Source organism: Ranitomeya variabilis, chromosome 2 (assembly GCF_051348905.1).
Source record: "Ranitomeya variabilis isolate aRanVar5 chromosome 2, aRanVar5.hap1, whole genome shotgun sequence".
In the NCBI taxonomy this organism is placed as follows: domain Eukaryota; kingdom Metazoa; phylum Chordata; class Amphibia; order Anura; family Dendrobatidae; genus Ranitomeya; species Ranitomeya variabilis.
This window is the reverse complement of record NC_135233.1, coordinates 441,527,028-441,540,297: the sequence shown is the minus strand read 5'-3', so window position 1 is coordinate 441,540,297 and position 13,270 is coordinate 441,527,028. Positions and strand designations below refer to the sequence as shown.

At 43.1% G+C, this 13,270-nt stretch overlaps 1 protein-coding gene across 1 annotated transcript in view; it reads right to left on the bottom strand.

Moving 5' to 3' along the window:
* Window positions 1-13,270, bottom strand: part of SLC67A1 (solute carrier family 67 member 1) — a 94,232-nt gene that overhangs the window by 56,978 nt on the left and 23,984 nt on the right. The window contains exons 5-7 of the mRNA XM_077287110.1: window positions 1,646-1,761; window positions 1,470-1,571; window positions 560-660 (exon numbers count right to left, since the gene is read on the bottom strand). Of these exons, the coding sequence (XP_077143225.1) occupies window positions 560-660; window positions 1,470-1,571; window positions 1,646-1,761 (319 nt within the window). The remainder of the gene's footprint in view (window positions 1-559; window positions 661-1,469; window positions 1,572-1,645; window positions 1,762-13,270) is intronic.

Sequence of the window (13,270 nt, the reverse complement as noted above, 5' to 3'; positions counted from 1 at the left end):
TGACAAAATAAAGCCCCCATCAATTTTTCAGTCCACCACAAGGATAGGCCATCAATGTATATTCCAGGCAGATTGAAGCCCCCTATAAATTAAAACAAAACCCAAATTTATCCGCAGATGAATAATGTTTTTCCAGAAGAGCATTGCGCCCTCGGCCACTTCCGCTCTTCACAGACTTCAGTGTTTTATGTCCAAACACGGGCGAGTTTAAGGTAAACACAGATTATTTTTCTTCCATTTCCTACTCATTATTTTTAAAGGTAATAACATAAACAAAGAAGGGGAAGATCAAAAGTCCAAATATAGTGCAGTCTGCTTTGGGGAAAAAAAGTTCAAAGCAAATAGTAGATGTCACAAAGCAACAAACCCCAAAACTTTCCACAAGGCAAAAGCTCAAGGACCCGACATAAAAGAAGCTTGTGTTTGCATAGAGCGGCAAGCAGAGCTGCAGTGTAAAGCATGGAAGAGCACAGCAAAACTTTCATTTAACAATCTAGGTTTATAGACTGGTATTACTATTCTAGTTTAGATTGCAGGACTTTTCATCAGGGGGACTTACCAACTGGAGAATCCCAAAATACGACATTAAATATCCAGCCGTAGCCGCATTAAGGCCAAAAAAGTCGACAGAAACGATGGGAAACATGAGCATGAAAACACCTGAAGAGACACAAATGTGCATTGAAGAGAGTTATTTATCCTGAATGGAAGTTTCAAATACATTATTTATTAAATAGTGTAGAAATAAATAAGATTAATTTCATATCATAAATAAATATAAAAATTCCAGGGAAGTAGTAGGTCCCCCTGAGGAAGCAACTGTGCGAAACGCGCGTTAGGGCACGGATATTCGATGATTGTTTTGAGTAACTATTGGCTACAATAATAAAACTATTTAACTAATTTGAGAAAACTCCGTATTGAATATATTCCTTATTACATCCTAACACTTGCTATGTCATATTACTTCGGCAAGAAGAGAAAATTGGTATAAATTATTAATTTTTCTTATCTGTTTAAAAATGATATTTATTATCTTATTATGTTCAGGGTATACCGGATGGTAATTGTTAGGATTATCACCCTACATATCCCTTTTCCTTCCCCCTATACCCATTTATTGTGCTCACTACCGGCACAGTAAATATTATGTAGTGCACGATATATCCGGGGTTTATTTTCAGCAGGAGCAATATCTGATGCCTTCGGATACCGATTCCCCTTATATCACACTTTGATAGTAAATCAATAAAATTGCATTATGGTTCTAAAGAAAAAAAAAAAATTCTGACTACCACAATGCCCCATCAGACAATGCAGCGGAGCCAGAGCCATTGGATATAGCAGAGCCAAAGGGAACATCATGATCTAGTTTTTCATCTCTTCTTATATTTTGGATGAATGATGGACACATATGGGATCGCTGCCCCTTATCTGACACTTCCCGCATAAAACAAGAGGACTATTACCTATTGGAAACCCGGAGAGCACTTTAATAATAAAAATAGCCATGACGCCTGGGAACTGCAAGAGTCGGACTAATTCTCCAAAGTTGAAGACGCTGGGTTTACCTGGAAGATAATGGGAGTCAAGTTGAGACAATGATACATTGAAGCCTGCGGCAATTACCGGGATCCGCTCTTACTTTGTTCATGGGCTCGGCCTTCTTGCTTTGCTTTGGTTTGTGCTGGGATGTAGATCATAACGATGACAGAGCTAACGAGGCTGGCGGCCAACGCCATGAAGGTGGGGGTGTAGAGTCTGCCAACACAAGAAGCCGGCATGAGCGCCAAGGCGAAATATTATTAGTAATAATATGAATATGACCTAAACAGAACTCATTCTAAAGAACGTAGACAATGCTGACACGCAGAACTGAATGTGAGCAAGCAGAGCGGCAGTGTAAAGCATGGGGGAGAGAACAATGACTCTAAATAACTGATTCCTGCACAGCGGCAGTGTAAAGCATGGGGGAGAGAACAATGACTCTAAATAACTGATTCCTGCACAGCGGCAGTGTAAAGCATGGGGGAGAGAACAATGACTCTAAATAACTGATTCCTGCACAGCGGCAGTGTAAAGCATGGGGGAGAGAACAATGACTCTAAATAACTGATTCCTGCACAGCTGCAGTGTAAAGCATGGGGGAGAGAACAATGACTCTAAATAACTGATTCCTGCACAGCTGCAGTGTAAAGCATGGGGGAGAGAACAATGACTCTAAATAACTGATTCCTGCACAGCTGCAGTGTAAAGCATGGGGGAGAGAACAATGACTCTAAATAACTGATTCCTGCACAGCTGCAGTGTAAAGCATGGGGGAGAGAACAATGACTCTAAATAACTGATTCCTGCACAGCTGCAGTGTAAAGCATGGGGGAGAGAACAATGACTCTAAATAACTGATTCCTGCACAGCGGCAGTGTAAAGCATGGGGGAGAGAACAATGACTCTAAATAACTGATTCCTGCACAGCTGCAGTGTAAAGCATGGGGGAGAGAGAACAATGACTCTAAATAACTGATTCCTGCACAGCTGCAGTGTAAAGCATGGGGGAGAGAACAATGAGGCCGGCGTCACACTGGCGTATTGCATCCGATGCGAGATCATCGGATGCGATATGCTAATGACACTCCTGCGAGCAGGAGCCGAGTGTCATGCGTCTGTGCTCAGATTCTCTCGCACAGGGAGGGTCGGAGCACAGCTGCGGAGGAGGCGGAGAAATTAATTTCTCCATCTCCTCCATTGCTGGGGTCCGCTTATAATGCACATTACTCGGATGATATCCATGTGATGTGCGCTGTCTCACTCGCACCCATAGGCTTATATGGGTGCGAATGAGCCGAGAGTTTTCCTCGGTCCGAGACAATCGCAGCATGCTGCGATTGTCTCGGACCGAGGAAAACGGCCGACAAAAAGTCGGCTGCTGGGAGCTGCCCCATAGCTGAACATTGGTCCGAGTGCAATGCGAATTTTTATCGCATTGCACTCGGCCGTTTAAAACGCCAGTGTGACGCCGGCCTTACTCTAAATAACTGATTCCTGCACAGCTGCAGTGTAAAGCATGGGGGAGAGAACAATGACTCTAAATAACTGATTCCTGCACAGCGGCAGTGTAAAGCATGGGGGAGAGAACAATGACTCTAAATAACTGATTCCTGCACAGCGGCAGTGTAAAGCATGGGGGAGAGAACAATGACTCTAAATAACTGATTCCTGCACAGCGGCAGTGTAAAGCATGGGGGAGAGAACAATGACTCTAAATAACTGATTCCTGCATAACTGCAGTGTAAAGCATGGGGGAGAGAACAAAGACTCTAAATAACTGATTCCTGCATAACTGCAGTGTAAAGCATGGGGGAGAGAACAATGACTCTAAATAACTGATTCCTGCATAACTGCAGTGTAAAGCATGGGGGAGAGAGAACAGGAAACCGAAGGTCTGATAGGACAGTCAGGAAGTAGTTTTCAGACTGTTTAGGACTCCAATGCAATGCATTGTCCAATAAACAATGTCCAATAGACAATAGTTCAATGTCCAATAGACAATGCAGCTAAGCTGGAGTCAGGAAGTAGGGATCATGGACAGAGTAATAAGGATCTGCAAACTGTGATGGCGAGATAACCGGGTATGAAAATCTTCAATACTGCAGGTCTTGTGGGGTCTGCCCAGTACACACAATACCACCCTACCTAATAAACAGACCCCCATTCATGCCAGCGAGACCCCCCTTATGACACAGCCCTCTCTCTGCAGGATAACAGTTCTTCAGGAATGGTTCGAGGGACATGTCAAAGAATTCAGGTAACGACTAGTCTCCAAAATCACCAGATCTCAATCTGTCCATGGGGGCCGCAATTCACAACAACAAGAAGGGGTTGTTTGTTTTTTTTGTTGTTTTTTTACTTAAATGCATGCTATTGGTGCTAAAAATCATATTTGCAATTGGGTTTCATTACAAATGTTGTACTGTTTGCCTTCTATAGTCCCTGTGTTGTCTATTGGTGGCTGCAGAATGAGTTAACTGAGAATCCAGCAGTGAGCTCAGAATGACTTCTGCTTGGAGTTTATAACTTTTCTGTCTTTTTCTGATCTCCTCTCAGCTGATTTATGACCACATCAAAGCTGAATATGCAGAAAAATCCTGTGAAAGCCAAATGGGGCATCATTTTTAATGTAACCAAAATACAAAAAATTGTTATTTACCCCCCAAAAATAAAAAATGTCCACCAAATGGTGGATTAATGGATCTGCTAGTAATACCACAGGACGACTTCAGAGGATGCATGGAGTCCATTACTCTTAGGACCTGTTCTGCCGGAGAAAGGGGGAGATCTTAAGGACAATTTTATTTTGGAGACATGTTCGGACTTCACTGGACTGGGCAAGGTTCATACAGATGAAAACCAAGGGGTCACCGGAATACAAGAGGTCTAACTCGACGTTGCCGGCCTCCTGCAGGGCTCATAACCAAGACCCCATTATGTGGTGGCCAGAACCTCGGCGCTCTCAGCCCTGAGGCCAAACCGGCTGCTGGGACGGAAGTTATCAATTCCAGTTCTGCAATTATTGCCGCTCCCTGAAGAGCATTAATCCCATAGAGGGTTCCCCCGCTGAGCGCTACTGATATCTTGGCATAGAACGTAGGTTTACCCCACAAACCATTCCCCCGGGGACAAAGGAAGGATTGTGGACGATATTTGTGACGGACAAGAAGAAGCTTTGATTCTCCGAGACAGAAAGAGAACTTTGTGTCTCCTCCTGAACGATAATAAGACACTTACTGTAAAGGAAAGAAAAGGCCAAGTTATAACTGCGGGGTCTGCAAAATCTCAGAGACTGACAAGACATTGCCGAAATATTTATACTGAATGTCACATAAAAAAGGGGAATAGCATGAATGTCCGTCTACCTGGGGGCAGTATTATAGTAGTTATATTCTTGTACATAGGAGCAGTATTATAGTAGTTATATTCCTGTACATAGGAGCAGTATTATAGTAGTTATATTCCTGTACATAGGAGCAGTATTATAGCAGTTATATTCTTGTACATAGGAGCAGTATTATAGTAGTTATATTCTTGTACATAGGGGGCAGTATTATAGTAGTTATATTCCTGTACATAGGAGCAGTATTATAGTAGTTATATTCCTGTACATAGGAGCAGTATTATAGTAGTTATATTCTTGTACATAGGGGCAGTATTATAGTAGTTATATTCCTGTACATAGGAGCAGTATTATAGCAGTTATATTCTTGTACATAGGGGCAGTATTATAGTAGTTATATTCTTGTACATAGGAGCAGTATTATAGTAGTTATATTCTTGTACATAGGAGCAGTATTATAGTAGTTATATTCCTGTACATAGGAGCAGTATTATAGTAGTTATATTCTTGTACATAGGAGCAGTATTATAGTAGTTATATCCTTGTACATAGGGAGCAGTATTATAGTAGTTATATTCCTGTACATAGGAGCAGTATTATAGTAGTTATATTCTTGTACATAGGAGCAGTATTATAGTAGTGATATTCTTGTACATAGGAGCAGTATTATAGTAGTTATATCCTTGTACATAGGGAGCAGTATTATAGTAGTTATATTCTTGTACATAGAGGGCAGTATTATAGTAGTTATATTCTTGTACACAGGAGCAGTATTATAGTAGTTATATCCTTGTACATAGGGAGCAGTATTATAGTAGTTATATTCTTGTACATAGAGGGCAGTATTATAGTAGTTATATTCTTGTATATAGGGGGCAGTATTATAGTAGTTATATTCTTGTACATAGGGGCAGTATTATAGTAGTTATATTCTTGTATATAGGGACAGTACTATAGTAGTTATATTCCTGTACATAGGAGCAGTATTATAGTAGTTATATTCTTGTACATAGGAGCAGTATTATAGTAGTTATATTCCTGTACATAGGAGCAGTATTATAGTAGTTATATTCTTGTACATAGGAGCAGTATTATAGTAGTTATATTCTTGTACATAGGGGCAGTATTATAGTAGTTATATTCTTGTACATAGGGAGCAGTATTATAGTAGTTATATTCCTGTACATAGGAGCAGTATTATAGTAGTTATATTCTTGTACATAGGAGCAGTATTATAGTAGTTATATTCTTGTACATAGGAGCAGTATTATAGTAGTTATATTCCTGTACATAGGAGCAGTATTATAGTAGTTATATTCTTGTACATAGGAGCAGTATTATAGTAGTTATATCCTTGTACATAGGGAGCAGTATTATAGTAGTTATATTCCTGTACATAGGAGCAGTATTATAGTAGTTATATTCTTGTACATAGGAGCAGTATTATAGTAGTGATATTCTTGTACATAGGAGCAGTATTATAGTAGTTATATCCTTGTACATAGGGAGCAGTATTATAGTAGTTATATTCTTGTACATAGAGGGCAGTATTATAGTAGTTATATTCTTGTACACAGGAGCAGTATTATAGTAGTTATATCCTTGTACATAGGGAGCAGTATTATAGTAGTTATATTCTTGTACATAGAGGGCAGTATTATAGTAGTTATATTCTTGTATATAGGGGGCAGTATTATAGTAGTTATATTCTTGTACATAGGGGCAGTATTATAGTAGTTATATTCTTGTATATAGGGACAGTACTATAGTAGTTATATTCCTGTACATAGGAGCAGTATTATAGTAGTTATATTCTTGTATATAGGGGCAGTATTATAGTAGTTATATTCTTGTACATAGGAGGCAGTATTATAGTAGTTATATCCTTGTACATAGGGGCAGTATTATAGTAGTTATATTCTTGTACATAGGGGGCAGTATTATAGTAGTTATATTCTTGTATATAGGGACAGTACTATAGTAGTTATATTCCTGTACATAGGAGCAGTATTATAGTAGTTATATTCTTGTATATAGGGGCAGTATTATAGTAGTTATATTCTTGTACATAGGGGCAGTATTATAGTAGTTATATTCTTGTACATAGGATCAGTATTATAGTAGTTATATTCTTGTACATAGGAGCAGTATTATAGCAGTTATATTCTTGTACATATGAACAGTATTATAGTAGTTATATTCTTGTACACAGGAGCTGTATTATAGTAGTTATATTCCTGTGCATAGGAGCAGTATTATAGTAGTTATATTCTTGTATATAGGGGCAGTATTATAGTAGTTATATTCTTGTACATAGGAGGCAGTATTATAGTAGTTATATCCTTGTACATAGGGGCAGTATTATAGTAGTTATATTCTTGTACATAGGGGGCAGTATTATAGTAGTTATATTCTTGTATATAGGGACAGTACTATAGTAGTTATATTCCTGTACATAGGAGCAGTATTATAGTAGTTATATTCTTGTATATAGGGGCAGTATTATAGTAGTTATATTCTTGTACATAGGGGCAGTATTATAGTAGTTATATTCTTGTACATAGGATCAGTATTATAGTAGTTATATTCTTGTACATAGGAGCAGTATTATAGTAGTTATATTCTTGTATAGGGGCAGTATTATAGTAGTTATATTCTTGTACATAGGGGGCAGTATTATAGTAGTTATATTCTTTTGTACATAGGAGCAGTATTATAGTAGTTATATTCTTGTACATAGGGGCAGTATTATAGTAGTTATATTCTTGTACATAGGAGCAGTATTATAGTAGTTATATTCTTGTACATAGGGGGCAGTATTATAGTAGTTATATTCTTGTATATAGAGGCAGTATTATAGTAGTTATATTCTTGTACACAGGAGCAGTATTATAGTAGTTATATTCTTGTACATAGGAGCAGTAATATAGTAGTTACGTGTATATTCTTGTATATAGGAGCAGTATTATAGTAGTTATATTCTTGTATATAGGGGCAGTATTATAGTAGTTATATTCTTGTACATAGGGGCAGTATTATAGTAGTTATATTCTTGTACATAGGATCAGTATTATAGTAGTTATATTCTTGTACATAGGAGCAGTATTATAGTAGTTATATTCTTGTATAGGGGCAGTATTATAGTAGTTATATTCTTGTACATAGGGGGCAGTATTATAGTAGTTATATTCTTTTGTACATAGGAGCAGTATTATAGTAGTTATATTCTTGTACATAGGGGCAGTATTATAGTAGTTATATTCTTGTACATAGGAGCAGTATTATAGTAGTTATATTCTTGTACATAGGGGGCAGTATTATAGTAGTTATATTCTTGTATATAGAGGCAGTATTATAGTAGTTATATTCTTGTACACAGGAGCAGTATTATAGTAGTTATATTCTTGTACATAGGAGCAGTAATATAGTAGTTACGTGTATATTCTTGTACATTGGAGTAGTATTATAGTAGTTATATTCTTGTACATAGGGGTCAGTATTATAGTAGTTATATTCTTGTACATAGGAGCAGTATTATAGTAGTTATATTCTTGTACATAGGGGGCAGTATTATAGTAGTTATATTCTTGTACATAGGAGCAGTATTATGGTAGTTATATTCTTGTACATAGGGGCAGTATTATAGTAGTTATATTCTTGTACATAGGGGCAGTATTATAGTAGTTATATTCTTGTACATAGGAGCAGTATTATAGTAGTTATATTCTTGTACATAGGAGCAGTAGTATAGTAGGATATTTTTTGTCTATTCTATGAAATGTCTATGATGTAATCTTCTCTACTGCATTAATAATTGTAAAAAATGCAGATATCCCAGGCCCCTAATTGTAGTCAGCATAGGTCGGGGTTGGTTCATGAACCCGAGGTCTCGCCTTGTCCAATCACACAGTTACATTTATCAGTAAAGTCTGTTGCAGGGTAAAACTCTCCTAACTGTTACGTAGATCAAAACAGACGATTTGTGGAAGTGGGAACAATATGAGCCTCATGAATTAGTTATAGGGTCAGATTAGCACTGACGGGGGCGTCAGAGGTCTCTTCCTTTCAAGGATTCTCCCCCTGATCATTTTCAGGAAGTATTTCTTAATAATTTGGCAGATGTTGTCGCTGATTGTCTCCTCTCCTGATTATCCGGCATATGGTCGACAGCAGCCTCATAAGCTCATGTTATTGTGGTTAATTGTGGTAATTATTTTGTAGGGTGGTGTCGTAAAGAGGTGACCCCCACCGATCTCCTAAACAAGGGGACTCTCATCAAACAATGGATCCACTTGCATACAAGAATATTGGGGCCTTCTGCACCTTTGGGTCTACTGGACCTCTCACTCCTTGGAGGGTACAGCTCGTAGTCCCGCTATACAACTGCCATGAGATTCCGGCTATCACGGTAACGGCGAACCTCTGGCTACCAGTATTATCAGCTTCTGGGCCAACTATGGGAGAAGATTGCAATTCTAGTTCCTTTAGCTGCTGTCACCCAACTTTCCCAAGAGCCTGAATGTCAAAGGGAGTTATGTTCTTCTGCAAGAAGACATAAGTGACTCTCAGGAGCTTGGAAAGCTGAGTGACAAGTCTCCTAGGATCTGACATTACTTAGAAATAAGATGTCTTAATCTATAGATGATGAGTAAACACGATGTCCCCGCAGTTTTATCAGTCCACAACCCAGTTACAATAATGCGGCGTGGGTCGACCAGTGGAGTTACATTTTTCATGCATGACATCAGGAAATAAGCTCCTTATTCTTTGTGGAAATGGGAAGAAAATGCGATCGTGTTGGCCGCAGAATAATACGCCCTCTCATGTGCACGGGGGTACAAGACGCCGTTAACAATAGTGGACTGTACTGCTAAAAAAAGCTTCAGAAAAGCCGGGACCAGCGGCCAATAGCGCTCATCAGGACAGAGAGGGCGCGCGCGACAGGCGGACAGGGAGCGTGACAGACAGACAGGGAGCGCAACAGACGGACAGGGAGCGCGACAGACGGACAGGGAGCGCGACAGACGGACAGGGAGCACGCGACAGACAGACAGGGAGCGTGACAGACAGGGAGAACGACAGACAGGGCATGTGACAGACGGACAGGGAGCACGACAGACGGACAGGGAGCGCGACAGACGGACAGGGAGAGCAACAGACGGACAGGGAGCGCGACAGACGGACAGGGAGCGCGACATACGGACAAGGAGCGCGGCAGAAAGACAGGGAGCACGAAAGACAGACAGGGAGCACGACAGACGGACAGGGAGCGCAACATACGGACAGGGAGCGCGACAGACAGGGAGCGCGACAGACGGACAGGGAGCGCGACAGACAGGGAGCGCGACAGACGGACAGGGAGCGCAAAAGACAGACAGGGAGCGCAAAAGACAGACAGGGAGCGCAAAAGACAGACAGGGAGCGCGACAGACGGACAGGGAGCGCAACATACGGACAGGGAGCGCGACAGACAGGGAGCGCGACAGACGGACAGGGAGCGCAAAAGACAGACAGGGAGCGCAAAAGACAGACAGGGAGCGCGACAGACGGACAGGGAGCGCGACAGACAGGCAGGGCATGTGACAGACGGACAGGGAGCGCGGCAGACAGACAGGGAGCGCGACAGACGGACAGGGAGCGCGACAGACGGACAGGGAGCGCGACAGACAGACAGGCAGCGCGACAGATGGACAGGGAGCGCGACAGACAGGCAGGGCATGTGACAGACGGACAGGTAGCATGTCAGACGGACAGGGAGTGCAAAAGACGGACAGGGAGCGCAAAAGACGGACAGGGAGCGCAAAAGACAGACAGGGAGCGCGACAGATGGACAGGGAGCGCGACAGACGGACAGGGAGCGCGACAGACGGACAGACAGCGTGACAGACGGACAGAGAGCGCGACAGACAGACAGGGAGCGCGACAGACGGACAGGGAGAGCAACAGACGGACAGGGAGCGCGACAGACAGACAGGGAGCGCGACATACGGACAGGGAGCACGACAGACAGACAGGGAGCACGACAGACGGACAGGGAGCGCAACATACGGACAGGGAGCGCGACAGACAGGGAGCACGACAGACGGACAGGGAGCACGACAGACAGGGAGCGCGACATACGGACAGGGAGCGCGACAGACAGACAGGGAGCACGACAGACAGACAGGGAGCACGACAGACAGACAGGGAGCACGACAGACAGACAGGCAGCGCGACAGACAGGGAGCACGACAGACGGACAGGGAGCACGACAGATGGACAGGGAGTGAGACACAGACAGGGAGCGCGACAGACGGACAGGGAGTGAGACAGACAGACAAGGAGCGTGACAGACAGACAAGGAACGCAACAGACAGGGCACGTGACAGATGGACAGGGGGCACGACAGACAGACAGGGAGCACGACAGACGGACAGTAAGTGCAACAGACAGGGAGCGTGACAGACAGACAGGGAGCACGACAGACAGACAGGGAGCACGACAGACAGACAGGGAGCGCGGCAGACAGACAGGGAGCGCGACAGACTGACAGGGAGCGCGGCAGACGGACAGGGAGCGCGACAGACTGACAAGGAGCGCGACAGACAGGGAGCGCGACATACAGACAGGGAGCGCCACAGACAGGGAGCGCGACAGACAGACAGGGAGCATGACAGACAGACAGGGAGAGTGACAGACGTACAGGCAGCGCAACAGACGGACAAGGAGCGCGACAGACAGGGAGCGTGACAGACGGACAGGGAGCGCACGACTGACACATAAAATCATTGCTGTCAGTAGCTCACCGCTCTGTGTAATGTGCTGCTGATAAAACTCTGCTTATTAGCATTTGTTCTGTGCACACAGAATTCCTGTTTTTCAAGTAGAAGCCACTTCAGGAGATTCTGGCATTTTCTTGGCTTTTTTTTGGTCCCAAACCATTTTATTTGTTAGTGCAGCGCCCCAGAGTCCTGGTCGTTGCAGTACTGTCGCTCCGCCACTAAGGGGAGTGATGGTACATCTGATGGCACTTAAGGAGTTCACCTGACCAGGTATCACAGTCACACACTACACTTCACACTCCGGCCACCAGGGGGAGCAAAAGGTTCTATGTATTAGGCCACTCCTCACACTCTGGTAAAACTGGGGGTTGGATAGGAAGTTAGGGAGAAGCTGACTGGGTTTTGCACAGGTAACATCTAATGAGAGGAGAGCGTTACTTGGGAAGATCCAGGGGGGTCCCTGTCAGGGGTGGGATCCTGACAGAGGCCTAGCACAGGACAGATCGTTACGGAGCCGCGCCTGCACTTCATTGCGGCGGCCTCTTAAGAAAGGACACGAAGCGAAGTATATTGTGGAGAAGTGAGAAATGAGATCACAGCACAAAGGCGATAGAACCAGTAGGAGTCTTTCCCCCGAGATCGGCAACATCCTACTGAGGCGCGTAGCCAGTGGCCGGAACGCCGAGGAAGTATTGGGCTCTACGCATTACTTCAAATCAACGGCAGGGCAGTTAATTATAGGTTGGCTGTCTCACCTAAAACACCTAATGAAGATAACGGAGGCAATTGTGGGAGAGGGGCGTCTCTAGGGTCCCTATAAAATGGATGTGCCTTCGGACCGGCCGGTCTCAGCCAGCCCTGTTAGCAGTGCTCTGGATTGCGGATGCCGAAGCCTTCAGTAAAGAGGTAAAGAGACTGCAACCCTGTGTCCTCGTTATTTACTGCGACCTACACCACCACCTACATCTTTTATTGGGCGCCCCTTAGCAGGACCGCGTACCGGGTCGGGCCACCATGACATCCTCAGAACCGAGAGACCCGGATCCGAGTACCCCACTGTCCTGCGTCTGGGGGCCGCTCCATTAACATTTTTTTTTCCATAAACATTCTTCCATTTTTACATTTTTAAGTGTCATGTTAGTTTTTTTGAGGAGGTTTTTTCTGTGTTTTTTTTATCCATTAAGCAATTAATAAAATGCCTAAAAAATACAAAAAAACCCCAACACCTGGGCCTCTTTGTGGCATTTTTCTATCCTTTCCATTGACTCCTACTGTAATGTCTGAAGCGGCTTCACAGCGATACACCGTACACACCTGAGGCATCGACAGGTCACTTCTGGCATTTCACAAAACCTGAAGCTAAAAGCCTGACCGTGTGAACAGCAGGTATTTTTTTCAATAGAAATTAATGAGATGAGTATTTCAGGCATTTTTTGAACAATTTTTCAGGGTTTTTTTTTTTTTTTTGGAGAGAACATGACCCAAAAATGGCTAAAAAAAACATGCTCTGTGTGAACATACCCGTAGGTCGCACATATTAGGGTTAGTGATAGTGAGGGGTCCGGTGGAGGCCCGCTGATGGGGTCACTACGTGGTGGTCCTGGGAGCTTGTCAGGAT